This window comes from Hirundo rustica, chromosome 4, assembly GCF_015227805.2.
Source record: "Hirundo rustica isolate bHirRus1 chromosome 4, bHirRus1.pri.v3, whole genome shotgun sequence".
NCBI classification, from domain to species: domain Eukaryota; kingdom Metazoa; phylum Chordata; class Aves; order Passeriformes; family Hirundinidae; genus Hirundo; species Hirundo rustica.
The window spans coordinates 44,574,547-44,587,411 of NC_053453.1; the positions used below are offsets into that span (position 1 = coordinate 44,574,547).

General features: G+C 39.4%; 1 protein-coding gene across 1 annotated transcript in view; it reads right to left on the bottom strand.

Annotated features, from left to right (window-relative positions):
* Positions 1 to 9,978: 9,978 nt before the first annotated feature.
* The window catches only part of POC1B (POC1 centriolar protein B), a 57,225-nt gene continuing 54,338 nt past the window's right edge, over positions 9,979 to 12,865 (bottom strand). Inside the window, 3 exon segments of the mRNA XM_040062305.2 lie at positions 9,979 to 10,201; positions 11,381 to 11,529; positions 11,532 to 11,559. Coding sequence (XP_039918239.1) covers positions 10,073 to 10,201; positions 11,381 to 11,529; positions 11,532 to 11,559 — 306 coding nt within the window. The 3' untranslated portion in view covers positions 9,979 to 10,072.

Genomic DNA, 12,865 nt, shown 5'->3' on the forward strand with positions numbered 1-12,865 from the left:
GCATCTTCTCCTTGGAAGTTTCAGGGTCTGACAGGACATACAACATTGCCTAGAAAATTACACTGGAGCACATCACTTTTTTCCCAATTCTTTCTATAGCTCCTGGTCACGCTGTGACAGCAATACAAGGCTGATCTTGTTGGCTGTGCCAGCCTCTTGAGCAAACCACTTTTGGATGTAATGGGTCACTGACTGAGAAAGTAAAACTAAGAGGTCTGGAAAAAATGAGATACCCTAATGTGGCTGGTCTCTCTCTCAGAGCCCTGGCTAGCTCAAGAGACAAACCACAATTGGAAGGTTTTTTTCCTCAGGGCCCCAAAAATCGCAGGAGTAGCTAGAGAGAGCAGGTCTCCATCGATGGCAAAAGGAAGGGTCTGCATGTTCATTCAGTCTTTCTCCTGTGGTCCAGCCCCTGCCTGAGTCAGGAGCCCTGTCCCTGTCCCCAAACCAAGACAGATTGCATGTGCTTTTATCCATGGGGAAGGGGCTAAACGTGGGGACAAGCCACTACCCAATCAGGGATAAGGTGAGAGTGGAAGAGAGTTGGATTACATTCCAGTGTGGGAGAATGGGTGGGAAAAAGAGTCAGGGCAACCTGAAGATGATACATTTTCCAGGGGAACTGGGGAGTACAGAAGAAACCATTACAAAACCCAATATAAAAATGAAATGCAATATAACCCAAATAATATACAACAACACTCTAATGCTTAAAGAGAATATTAAAATTATGCTTGCAGCTGGATTTTGTTGTTTGGTAACGCCAAGACCAAGCCAACTCTGGAGGTTAAATCACCAGATCTTCTTGATGTTGGTCAGATACTTCTTAGTCAAATGCTTTTCAAAGCCAAGTTAACCCAGGTGACAGACACAATTAACATACTGATGCTCATGTGTTACGGTGTGTTAATTTGGTTTATATTGTGTTTCATTGGGTTTGTAATGTTTTTTCCCTGTTCCCTTGGAAACCGTGTCACGTGGTTTGTCCCTGCTCTGCCGTGCCCATCCTCCCGCACTGTTCCACCCCCACCTTGTCCCTGATTGGGCAGTGACTTGTCCCTGCCTCTAGGCCCTTCCCCCCTGGGAAAAAGCCCTGGGAGGAGGAAGGGCAGTCTCTTTGGCATAGAACAGGGATGGGGGAAGGAGCTAAAGGAGCTCTGGACCAAATAAGCTATAATTTCCCCCCCGCCCCGGGACAAAGAGCAGACTCTTGCCTTTTGCCATCAACGGTCATCTGGGTCTCTCTGAAGAACCACCACACTCGTGGACTGAGTTTAAAAAACATGTATAGGATGTTGTTAGAGGTTAGGAGTTTGGAGTACAAAGGCAGATAAAGGTGACTGCCTGTGACATAAGCCCTGAGGTGGAAGTTACCTGCCTTCCACAGCTTGCTTTATCCATTGAGCCCCCAGGATCCCAGCATATGCCTACACTGGCCCTGTCCTCAGATCCACCCCACATTAGAGAGAAGGAATGAAACATCCGGCACCCACAGGTGATTCAGACTGAAGTGAAGAGAAATATCTCTGGCTTCAAGGGAAGATGGAGCAGATAAACCAGGGAGCAGCAGCCAAACCACCAGCAGCTGCCACCGAGGTGGCTTTCTAGAATACGTCTCTGTGTCTAAAGTCCCGACACCACCTCATGTCCACAATTCCAACAGCCAGAGTGACCAGAAGACAGTCAGCCTCTGTCCCAGAAACTGGCCTGGAGGAAGTGAGTGAAGGAGACAGTGCTGAAGGGCACTGCTAGCATGGAGAAAACACAAGGCAATTGGGCATTTTAGAAAATAGACAATATTGGCACTGGGAGGTCTCCTGAAAATGCTCAGAAATGAAGCTCAGTGTGATATGAAAAATATTTCACTTCCAAGGCAGTTTAACTGGAGCAGCTTCTAAGGAAGGGAGGAAAGCTGCCCTGGGTCTCCCTCATAATAAAACATGGGACTGGGTGATGCAAAGTCCTTACTATCAAAATGTCCAGTTCAGGACAATAAGAAAAAGCCAAGTAGAGCCAATGTGTATTTCTGTCAAGACCTTTTCCCTCTAATTAAAAAAAAAAAAAAAAAAAAAAAAAAAAAAAAAAAAGTCAGGAAGAAGGAAGAATAAGAATGACAGGTTCAGTGGTTCAGTCCAGAAGTCCAGAGCCATCTTGGAGCTGTGGAGCCTGGAGAGCTGCCAGGCAAGCTGGCAGGAAGTCAGGCAGGTTTGTGATGGAAACCTGCCCTGGGTTTCATCGGAAGTTCACTCAAACAGAGACGCTTCTGCAAAACATTTTGCTTATGACAAATTGGCATTCTCTGACAAAAGCCTGGGCTGACAGAAACCTCCCAGCTCTTGTTCCTGATGGCACAATTGTTCCTTACATAAAAAAGAAGGGGAAAAAAAAAAAAAAGGAGAAAAGGAAAAAAAAAAAAAAAAAAAAAAAAAAAAGAAACTGGATATGTAATAGCTAATGTTAACAGGCTACATTATATGTAGTTTTTGTAAGTGACTCCTTATATGGAGCAAATCTTAAAAACTGCCTCTCAAGCATTTCAGTCTGATCTTCCACAGGTGGTGAAGGCTCAGCTTTGTTACCCTACAATGAGCACAAACGTAGAAGTAACAGTGAGATTTTGGGTAAAGATGGAGTAATTTTATTGTATCTATCATCTTTTCTTTCTGAATAGCATTTTCCAGATATTACAAGTTGTTAGTTATTAATTCCTCTTTATTCCTACCAAGTCTATTAGACAGGAAAATATTGATAACTTCTCCCCCAAATGCAGATTCTGTAACAAGGGCATAACTCTCTCATAGTTTGAAATTACTAATCAGAGCATTTAAAGAAAAGAGAGAAATGTAGAAAATATATACACAACTTGGAATACCTGGATGGTTGACAGCATTTTTCTTCATCAAATAAAAAAAGACAAGGTGAAGGATTTTCCTCTTTTATGGTTTTGAATGATACTGGAAACCTCTCTTGATCTACCATCTCTTCCAAAGGAATACACAAAAGGCTGTCGAAGGAGATCTGCATACAAACTGGAGACCTAGTCCTACATTCTCTTCACTTATCAGAGAACCAGAGCCAGACCTGAGAGGCTCTCATTCAGATAGCTGTGAAAGAAATAGCAAAGTACCCTTTTAAACCAACCAGAAGCTCAAGTTAAGTGGTGTATTTGTTTTTCAAGTACCTTTAAAAAAACAGACATCAGTTGAAATTCAAATTTTCTTTCTTTGCCCCCAGTTATGTGAACACAGTGCACAAGATTAAGACATTTCCAGCGTGTAAATTCAATCTTGTGGGAAGTCCCACCAATTTCAGGCAGTGACTTCCTGTTGAGTCAGCAAAGCACTTAGGCCTGCGTGTGATTTTAAGATGACTAATCTCCCTGGCTGCTCCTGCACTGGCGTGGAGGTGCATCAGCAGGATGTCCTGCTAACCTAACCCCCAGCAGATGCCCTGGCTATGTCCTGCCTCTGGTTTGGGACAAGATCAGTGTGACCACGACTTCCCACACACTGTGCTTTTGTCCCTGTGCCCAGAGCCAGCAAAAAGTGCACTGTGCTTTGTGAGAGTCTGCAGCTGGGCTGACAGGGGGATGCTTGAGATGGGCATCACTCCTGCTGCATGGCCAAAAGCCCAGCTTCATGCTCAGTCTTACTCACATGCTGAAACTGGTAATTTGTAGTGGTACTATATCAGCCCTGGCTCAAAGGAAACTTTTACAACTTCCCTAATGAACATCCACAGTCTTTCAATAATGCAGCTATTTATAGGCTAAGTCTACGCTAATATAATTGCAGAGGCTGCACAAAACCTCACAGTATTTCAGCAATGAAGCTGCAGAGAACCAGAGTAGACTGAAATCATTCAGTATGGTTACATATAATCAAGTATATCTATGTTTGCATTATTAGACTCACTGCTTAACTGAAAAGTTTAATGGCATTTTAACACATTTATATAATTTTCTTAGAAGTGAAAGCCGTTTTTGTGAAGGACAAGAATTTTCAAGTCTTAGATTAAGGGCTAGCCCTTGCTCTTGCTCACATCATCAAATTTTAGGTGTGGCATCAATGAAGTTTAAAAAAATACTCCCAAGTAGTCAGCACAGATATTGGACATTGTCAGAAACCATCAACAACCATCTCATCTTTCTCTTTCAAATTACTCCTTTTAGGCTTTAGCAAACAATCTGGGTCTTTTAGTCCCAGCATGTATCATGAAATATTAATTAAAATGATTATTAATATGAAAATATTAATTAAAATATTCATCCAGTACACTCATTGAGAAAGCATTGTGCCGTTCTTTTTCATCACCCAAGCCCATTTAATTTTAAATGTTTCTGAGATGTACAGATGCCAGTAGTACAAAGCAGAAGGACTTTTTGCATATGGCACAACCTGAATCTTTCTTAGAAGAAATTGGAGAATTTTTTTGCTTTGACCTTCCCAGACTTGTGGTCTTTCTGACACTTGCTCATGAGGTCCCAGTAAACAGCAGATTTACACAAACATGCTTTGCTTATGAATGCTATAAATCTTCTCCTGAATCTTAAGGGAGAATTGACCTTCTATACGGGTGTTAAGAGTAAGGACTGCAGGCCTTTGGCTTTTACTACTGAGGCCCGAAAAGCGTTCAGTGACACCTTTTAGCAATACAGATTCCTTCCAAGCTCTTGAGACCTTCTGCATCCTAAGGTTTTATCTCTCTAAAGGAGCAGGGATTTCCCTTGGGCTTAGGAGGAGATAAAAACCCAAGACAGGGCTACTATTCCTTTATATTACAAAGCACAATTGATGAAAAAGACAGTCAGTGACTGTCTTTCTCTTTGGGCAATTGATTCCTCTTTTAGTGGCTCTGAAGAGAAACGAGGTCCCCTCTGTTTTATCCAGATCTGTAAGGATGTAGGCCATAGATGGACTTACAAACCTAAATGCTACTGGGAGCTGCAGAATTCTATATTTATATGGCATAGAGACTCTCAGTATTTTCTTCTCAGTCCATTCGTGCTTCTGCAAGTTGCATTGAGCAGGTCCTGGCAATAGGCATGGGAAAAATCGCACAATCCCAGACACCAGCAGTCTCAGTACCCTCATTAATGTCGATGCTCCATCTTGAACTAGACTTCCCTGCACTGGTTTAGACTGTTGATATACCCCAGGTGAAGAATTTCACATCCAGCCCTCCTCAGACTTTTGAAGGAAGAGGTTTAGGCTAGACATATGGATACAAACTGAAGTTTGGGTGCAGTGGACTTGAAATTTCCAGAGACGTCTGAACAGTATTATTAAAACTATCCAACAGCAGCTCTTTTGACCCTGACACAACCCATATGATTTTTTCCCCCTGTTTCATTTTATCTTTTGCTTCTGAAATGTGGGAAAATGAAGCAAGGCAAGACAAATACCTTGACCTGATTGTGTAGCTTCATGGCAGGAAATGTGTTAAGTTTTATTTACAGTTACACTGCTTGTACCTAGAACTGCTGTCTTAAAAATAAATAATTTGGAAAGGATGACACATTTTGTCTCATGTAAGGTACCTCCGTGCTCATCAGTAAAATTTGACAATATCAATCAAGAATGAAAGATTTTATTTTCATATTATTAAGATGCTTAATTGTAAGTACAATATTAAGTTGTGAATATGCTCTATGACAGATAATAAAAGCAGCTTATCACTCACTGACTAGTTTTGAAACTTTTTTTTGGATTTAAAATTTCTAGTGAAATTGGTGAGGAGTGCACTCAGCACATCCTGTTAGCTGAGTCAATTGAAATTGCACCTGTTCTTGGACTCAAGCCATAACAAAATGCAACCTATATACAATTGTCAAGAAAAGGATCCTATGCACTTTTTCTAATTAACATCTGCCTTTTGGCAAGTCATTAGCCTATTTTCTCACAAAGAAACAGCTTCAATTGTATTATGCATCCGAAGCGTGTAAAAGTCCCTGAGGGGGTACTCTGAAAAAAACATACTGTTCCTGGACCCAATGTGAACATACATATTCATTGTTTGGGGCAGTGAGTACAGAGTTTCTGATTTTTACAAGTCTCACGAGGTAAACAGGTTACATAAAGCTATGTCCCTGAAAATAGCTATATCCTGGCTACTGTTGCTCAGTAGAAAAATCAAGAGTGATTTTATGCTGTGATATGGCAATGAAAATATTCAGCAACACTAAAAAAAAACTCTAGGAAGAAAAAGGAACTTTGTTTACCCTAAAAATAGTACAGCAAGTTTATTTATTTAAACAGATATAAATAAAGATGGTTGTATTTTCAAACCCCCTCATGCTATATGGATCTGTTCAGGACATCCTAAAATGGCAATTAGAATCTATTCTACCACCATTTTTCCAGCTAGGAGATTAATATAATCAAAATTTAAAACTAGAGTTTCGATTTCTCACCATGAAGATGATAATGAAAAAACTAATTATTCTCTTACATGTGTAAAAGCAAGGAACAACAATCCCCTAAAGACAAGGAAGTTGTTCAGATACATTCACCTCTGGAATTGGTTTTCCCAAACCCTAAATTTATAAAAATACGTTAAAAATAGCAAAAAAAGAGAATGTTGAAGTAACAAGTGGTAGCATTTCTTTCAATCTGGAAGAGCATTTTTAGTTTGAAATGTCTGCTGAAGCATGTTGGAAATGAGCTGTTGAGCTACTGCACAGCTCTTTGACACTTGAGGAATTTGAAGTTGGGTTTCTCCAGAGACAGTCTCCCAGCAACAACTATTGCTGGAACCACCTTCTCTCTCTTGACACACAAACCTGGGGATCTACTTACATGTCATTCTTTTTAATAAGTAATTGAGCCATTTTTGCAGTGGGCAGGCCTGAAAGCTGGAAGCAGTCTTTCTCCAACAGGGTGGCCGATTTATATTTAGTATCAGATGGATAATTTAGCCTGAGGTAAACTGTACTGCATCAGGTACATGGTTGAGCTTGTTAGAACATGTATGGGCTGATCAGTACTTCAATGCAGTTGTCTTGGTTTGAAAAGACAGGGTGTCTGCTAAGGAGAGGCAGGCCTCTCCAGGAAAGGAGGAATTCAAATCCTCCCTCCGTGTTATTATAATTTGGAAGAGTAAAAAAGAAACTTTTTAGTCAGAGCTATGGGGAAAAGGAACAACAGTCCTTTACTGTAAATATAACAGGACAGACAAAAAAAAAAAAAAAACCAACAGCAAATTATAACAACAGTAGAAACAGAACCAAGAACCCTGAGGGGCACACGGTGGAAGCTCCGGCGCTGATGGCTGGAACCGGGTGCGGTGGACTGTCCTCCGCAGGCACGGGGTGTCCTCCGGCAGGCAGAGTTGGCAGTGCTGGAGAAGCCGCAGCGGCTGGACCCGGGCTTGACCTAAAATCCAGCAGGACAGCGAAGAAAACTCCGAATTCCTGGGCGCTCCAACAGATGGTTAGAATTCCCAGGACCAGACTTCTCCATTAACCGTGGACTTCAGCAGCCAGCCGTCTCTGATCGTACTCCCCCGGAAGACGAGAGCCAAGCGCCGCGAGACCCCCCACCCTCAGCTCTCTCTCTAGGAGCTTTTCTCCCCCCCCCAGACTAAGTGATCAGCTTCTTTTTGTCCAGGTTAGGCACTCAGCATTTAGTCTCTTAGCAGCTTGGGGGGGGGGGGGGGGGGGGGGGGGGGGGGGGAATTCTACAGGAAACTTAACCCTCAACAGCAGTCTCCAATACAGATATAATTTCATAATTTAAAGATCCATGCAATTATTTTTTCACATAGTGCAAAAGCCCAACTAAGCAGTTATTTCCTCTAGTTTTCTAATTCAAATTAATCAAGTCACCAGTTATCCGACAGACTACAAAACCCTAGAGTAAATGCTTCTGAGAGTTTAACAGCCTTGGCAGGTGCTTTTAAAGGAAGCATTTCCATTCCATAACTTATTAGAAATTATAGGATCAAGAGAATAAGATAACTTGTCCACATCAATGCTTTTGGAAAAGAAAACATCATGTTTCGAGTGGCTGTGGCTGTGTTTTTAGGAGAGCCATGACCAAACAAGCAACCATGACCCAGACATCCTCGCAAGTGTCATCATGTTGAGCTTCAGTATCAACAGACCACCCAACAGAACAACAGTAACGTCTTAATTTGGGAATGTTATGTTAGTTCACACAGATTCACAAACAATGGAGGAATAATCTGGATTAAGTAGAAATGCTTCTGATAATAGGTACTGAAAAGGAACAGGGATTAGTGATAGAAGCTAAGGCAGAAGGGAAAATTTCAGCAGAGATTTCATTAAAAATATGGAAGTAAAAGAAATATCCAAATCTTATTGATAAATAATCCTGAAGAAACTTAAAATCTGAAGATTTAAGACATATATATTTAGTCCACCAAGAGAAAACAATAAATAAGCAAAAATTTTAATACCTACATGGTTTTGTGTCTTCTATGGAGACAAGAAAAGGCAAAGACCACAAGAGTATTTGCAAATTTATAAAGTATATTTGATCTAAAAGACAGCATTTACATAACTTTGTGTTATATAGTAGCATAAAACAATTGCATAATCAAAGTTCAGGCTGGAATACGTAAAACCATTCTCTGACAAAGATCTGTGGTTAGATGCTTCCTAACAGTTGCATCCAAAAATTCATAAGAGACTGCTTCTTTGCCATAACCAGTTGTGCTCAAGGACTGAGCTGCAAATAAGGAGCACCTATAGGTAAAATCAGAGTTAACCAAGAAAGTGAGGTGATGTCTGGCTCTCTGAAGGTGGTTGCTGAGAAAGAAAATAAGTTTATACAAGAAAAATTGCACATTTGTGGGCTTGAACCACAGTCGTATTGGCACAGTGAGCTCATGTACTAAAGTTGAACACTTGATGTTAATGAGGTTCAGCCTGGGAAATGGGCTTTATCTATATACAGTCAGTTGCATAATTGGATTTAAATGCTCCCCCATTTCAAGTGCCCTATTTTTCAACATACATGTAAAGTTACAGAAACAGATGATTACCTAGTTTCGTCTAGGATTTACAACAGGGGTTCTGCAATCGCCATCTAAAAATAACAGACATAAAGAAATAAATATTTTCCATTAAAAAAAAAAAAAAAAAAAAAAAAAAAAACACCAAAAACACCACCCAAAAAAAACCACCCACCACCACATAAAATCACCTTTCCAGGAATTGCATTTTTATTGAAAATAAAAATAAAACCCAAATCATCATACACTGCAAAGCTTTCTGGCTGACGTCTATCTGCATTCACAATGAATTAGCTGATGGGGTACATTCATTGCATGCAAAGCTTGAGCACATGTGGACATTCTCACAGGATAGAATATTTAGAATTTATGACCTAGATTTTGCATAGTTTTGTGTTTGGTTCAAATATATCTTCAGAAGTATAAAGATGATTTTTGGTTTTGTAAATATGAAAAGTGAATTTGGGATGGGGATGCGATAAGCAGAAGTGTTCTAATGCATCAGTTTGCAGCTTAATTTCACATAGATGCAATTACAGCTTCAAAGTCCAAATGACTAATTTTTGTATTTGTAACTAGAAGTTTTCACACTACATCTTCTTGCAATCATTACTAAAATATTTACAAGATACAGAATAACTCACTGCTTTTTGGTAAAACACTTGAGAATATGTAAGGGACAAAGAACACCTCTGGCATTTTTGGTATAATGTTTTACTTATACAGGTGTTTAAGTAATGTTGTTCTTAGCACAAGAACAGGATTTTTACAATCCTTACCTGAGTTTAAAAATCTGCACAGTAGTAACACGCATAATAACTGCTATTCATCTAAAAATAGACAGGCAGTGGCTTAGTTTATATTCAAAGTTCTTGTTAGGTTGAAAGAGTCCTGGAATGTTGAATGGAAACTTATTTAGTAAAACTGGTTTTGACTGGGCTACACTTAACTGAATAGATAACCAGAATCTCTGCTTGCTACTAATGTTTTTGAAACTTTTTTAATTCTTCCATTTTTATTACGTTCTTTGATGTTTCTGCTTATAGCAAAATCCAGTGAAGAAAAACATTCTTTGTGGTTTTATGAAACATATTCATCAACATAGTTCATTTTCATATTTTATTAGTTCTGTTTTCCTTTTAAGTAACATTTTTTGCTGATCTTTTATGCATTCTTTCAATTTATCTTCAGTACAAGTAAGACGACGTTCCATGACTGAAATAGTCTGCAGGAAGAAGAGAGTAATTTCAACTGGGTTTATATTACTCACACAGTATTATAAAAGTGTGCAACATGTAACATAAGAAAATAACTTTAGCTCAACAGGGAAAAAAATACTATAAGATGTCTTCTCCTTAGCTATTCCACTATTTACAACTGTATTTATAAATTATGATTTCATCTCATGGAGACTGTCTAAAGGTTTTTGTTTTCACAAAACATTTTCCCTGAGAAAGAGAAATACATACATGCTACTTCAAAGTACTCTGAAATACTATTGCAAAAAGTTGCATCCATATTTCAATAGAAAAACAGCCATCACTGTGGACCACAAATGATGTCTTTCAAAAACCTAAACGAAACTTTTAAGGCATCCTCAAGAAAAGGAAGGGAGAAAAAAAAAAAAAATACACTATTAAAGGCATTCATTCTCTATCTTCATCGGAAAAAAGTAGGTTTTTGGACCCAGGCTGGCAGTTTCTTTTTCCAGCCGACCTTACTACACAGATAACTTTCAACTCGTGACTTGACTCCCATACTTCCCCAAACCTATTTCTTCCTACTTAATATACATATATTGCGAGAAGAACACAGAAAAAATCCCCTCAGCTGCTCCATTTTGAAGTGATATAATATCAATATGTTACAGACTACGAAGAAGTATCTTAAAACATAAGTTAATCTGGATTTAAAAAGACATATTGAACATTTGCAAAAAAGTGATTCAGAATCACTGAGTATTTGTGCAGTTTGCCACAAATTGGCACTGCTTGGATTCCTACCTAAGCCAGTACCTCACACACTAAGTTTGGAAAGGGATTTATTGGTACCTTCCAATTTACTTTGTTCATCCCCTGCTAGCACGTGATTGTTCCAGCTGAAATGTCTGCTAACAAACTGGTTTCTGACAAAACTCCCCTAGATCTCACTACTTAAAAACAGCAATTCTCTTCAGAGTTAAAAACACAGCAACACCTTTATGATTATACCAGGAAGCTTTCACTTTAGCAAACACATTAGCAATCAGTATTTTCTGAAAGGAAAACTCCAAAACAGTCACTTGACTATAGAGCTATTCAAAATAACCCCAGTCTTTAATGTCTGATTTGTGAACATGACTTCAGGGTATTGTTGCCCTTCGACAGCACTATCATTTAAGTGTCACCTGTTATTGCACACTTACTAGAGTTAACATATCCAGCTGCCCCACAATGTGGTCCAAAGCACGGTTCATGGAGGAGTTGCCTCTGCGCTGTTTCACACTATGCAGAGCTGACTTGCTCTCATTCTCTGCCTTCCTTTTTGAACTTCTTGCCAAGGGAGAAGCAGGGAACTCAGCAGTTCTTCACTTTCACCAATACTCTTGAAAACAGAAAACATCATTTGAAGATTCAGCTGCCTTTGTCTTCACTTAAGTGGAACCATACCATAAGACAGAAGAGCCATAAGTCAAGCTTTTAATTTAAAAAAATCTACACATATATGCATACACATAATTGTTGCTGCATGTTGTCTGGTTTCATATTGTATTTCATTTTTATATTGGGTTTTTGTAATGGTTTCTTCTCTGTACCCCCCTGTTCCCCTGATTGGGTATTGACCTTTAGCCCCTCCCCTGGATATAAGCCAAAGCCACACATGGCCAGGCCCTCTTGTTTCGGGGGAGTAGGACAGGCCTCATGATCCAGGCCTAGGTCTGGGGCAGCACCACAGAGAAGAAAGACTAAATAAAGCCCTGGTTTCAATCCCAGGACGAGTGCAGACCTCCTTTCCTTGCCATCAACGGGGTCTTGCTCTCTCTGATAAGGGAAAGGGTTCTCGGCCGCATCCTGGCTTTTGGGACCCTGAGGGAAATCCTTCCAACTGCAGTTTGTCTCTCGAGCCAGCTGGGGCGAAAACAGAGCCAGAGCTCTGTGAGAGAGACAAGCCACACACAAGGACAATCAAATTTGCTTTTTAACCAGGTCCAATTCAGAACACTTCAATTTGTTCTGACCTAAGCAAGAATTCCAGCTGGGATGGATGAGGCAATAAGCGACATCTTAGTAGTCTTTAGGTATTTATTTCAGATACATATGATTGAAGAGCCACATGCAGTACTACTAGGGCTTGAATTAACCTTGAATAATACAATTAATGAGGGGCGTTTTCTTCAAAAAGATAGCTCTGGTCGACAAAGAATTCACTCAGAGTAGTCATATGGATGAAAATTCCATATGTGGACTAGATGACCACAAGTGCTCCTTCCAACTTCATAGTATGAAACTTTAGTATGAATTAATCTCTTATTTCAGCATTTAAAAAAAAAAAAAAAAAAAAAAAAAAAAAAAAAGTAGTTTTCAGTTGTTTGTCCAGTGATGGTTCTTTCTGAAAAAATAATTCAGCAAATGGGAGAAATAAACAACAGAAAAGATCCACACAATGCAACATTGAGAGAAATAACATTATGTATAAACAGTGCTTCAATCTAAGTGAGAGAGCATGATCTTCCTCACCAGTTTGGTTTTGTCTGTGCCTTGAAGTTCTTAATTGGTATTTTTTGAGTCATGGAAGTTTAAATCATCACTAATTCATTAGAAAGTCTTCACAGCAAACTTTACCTGATTAATTAATGTCTTACTGAGACTTCTTTGAAACTTCTTTATATCTTCAGACAATTTGAGTTTAC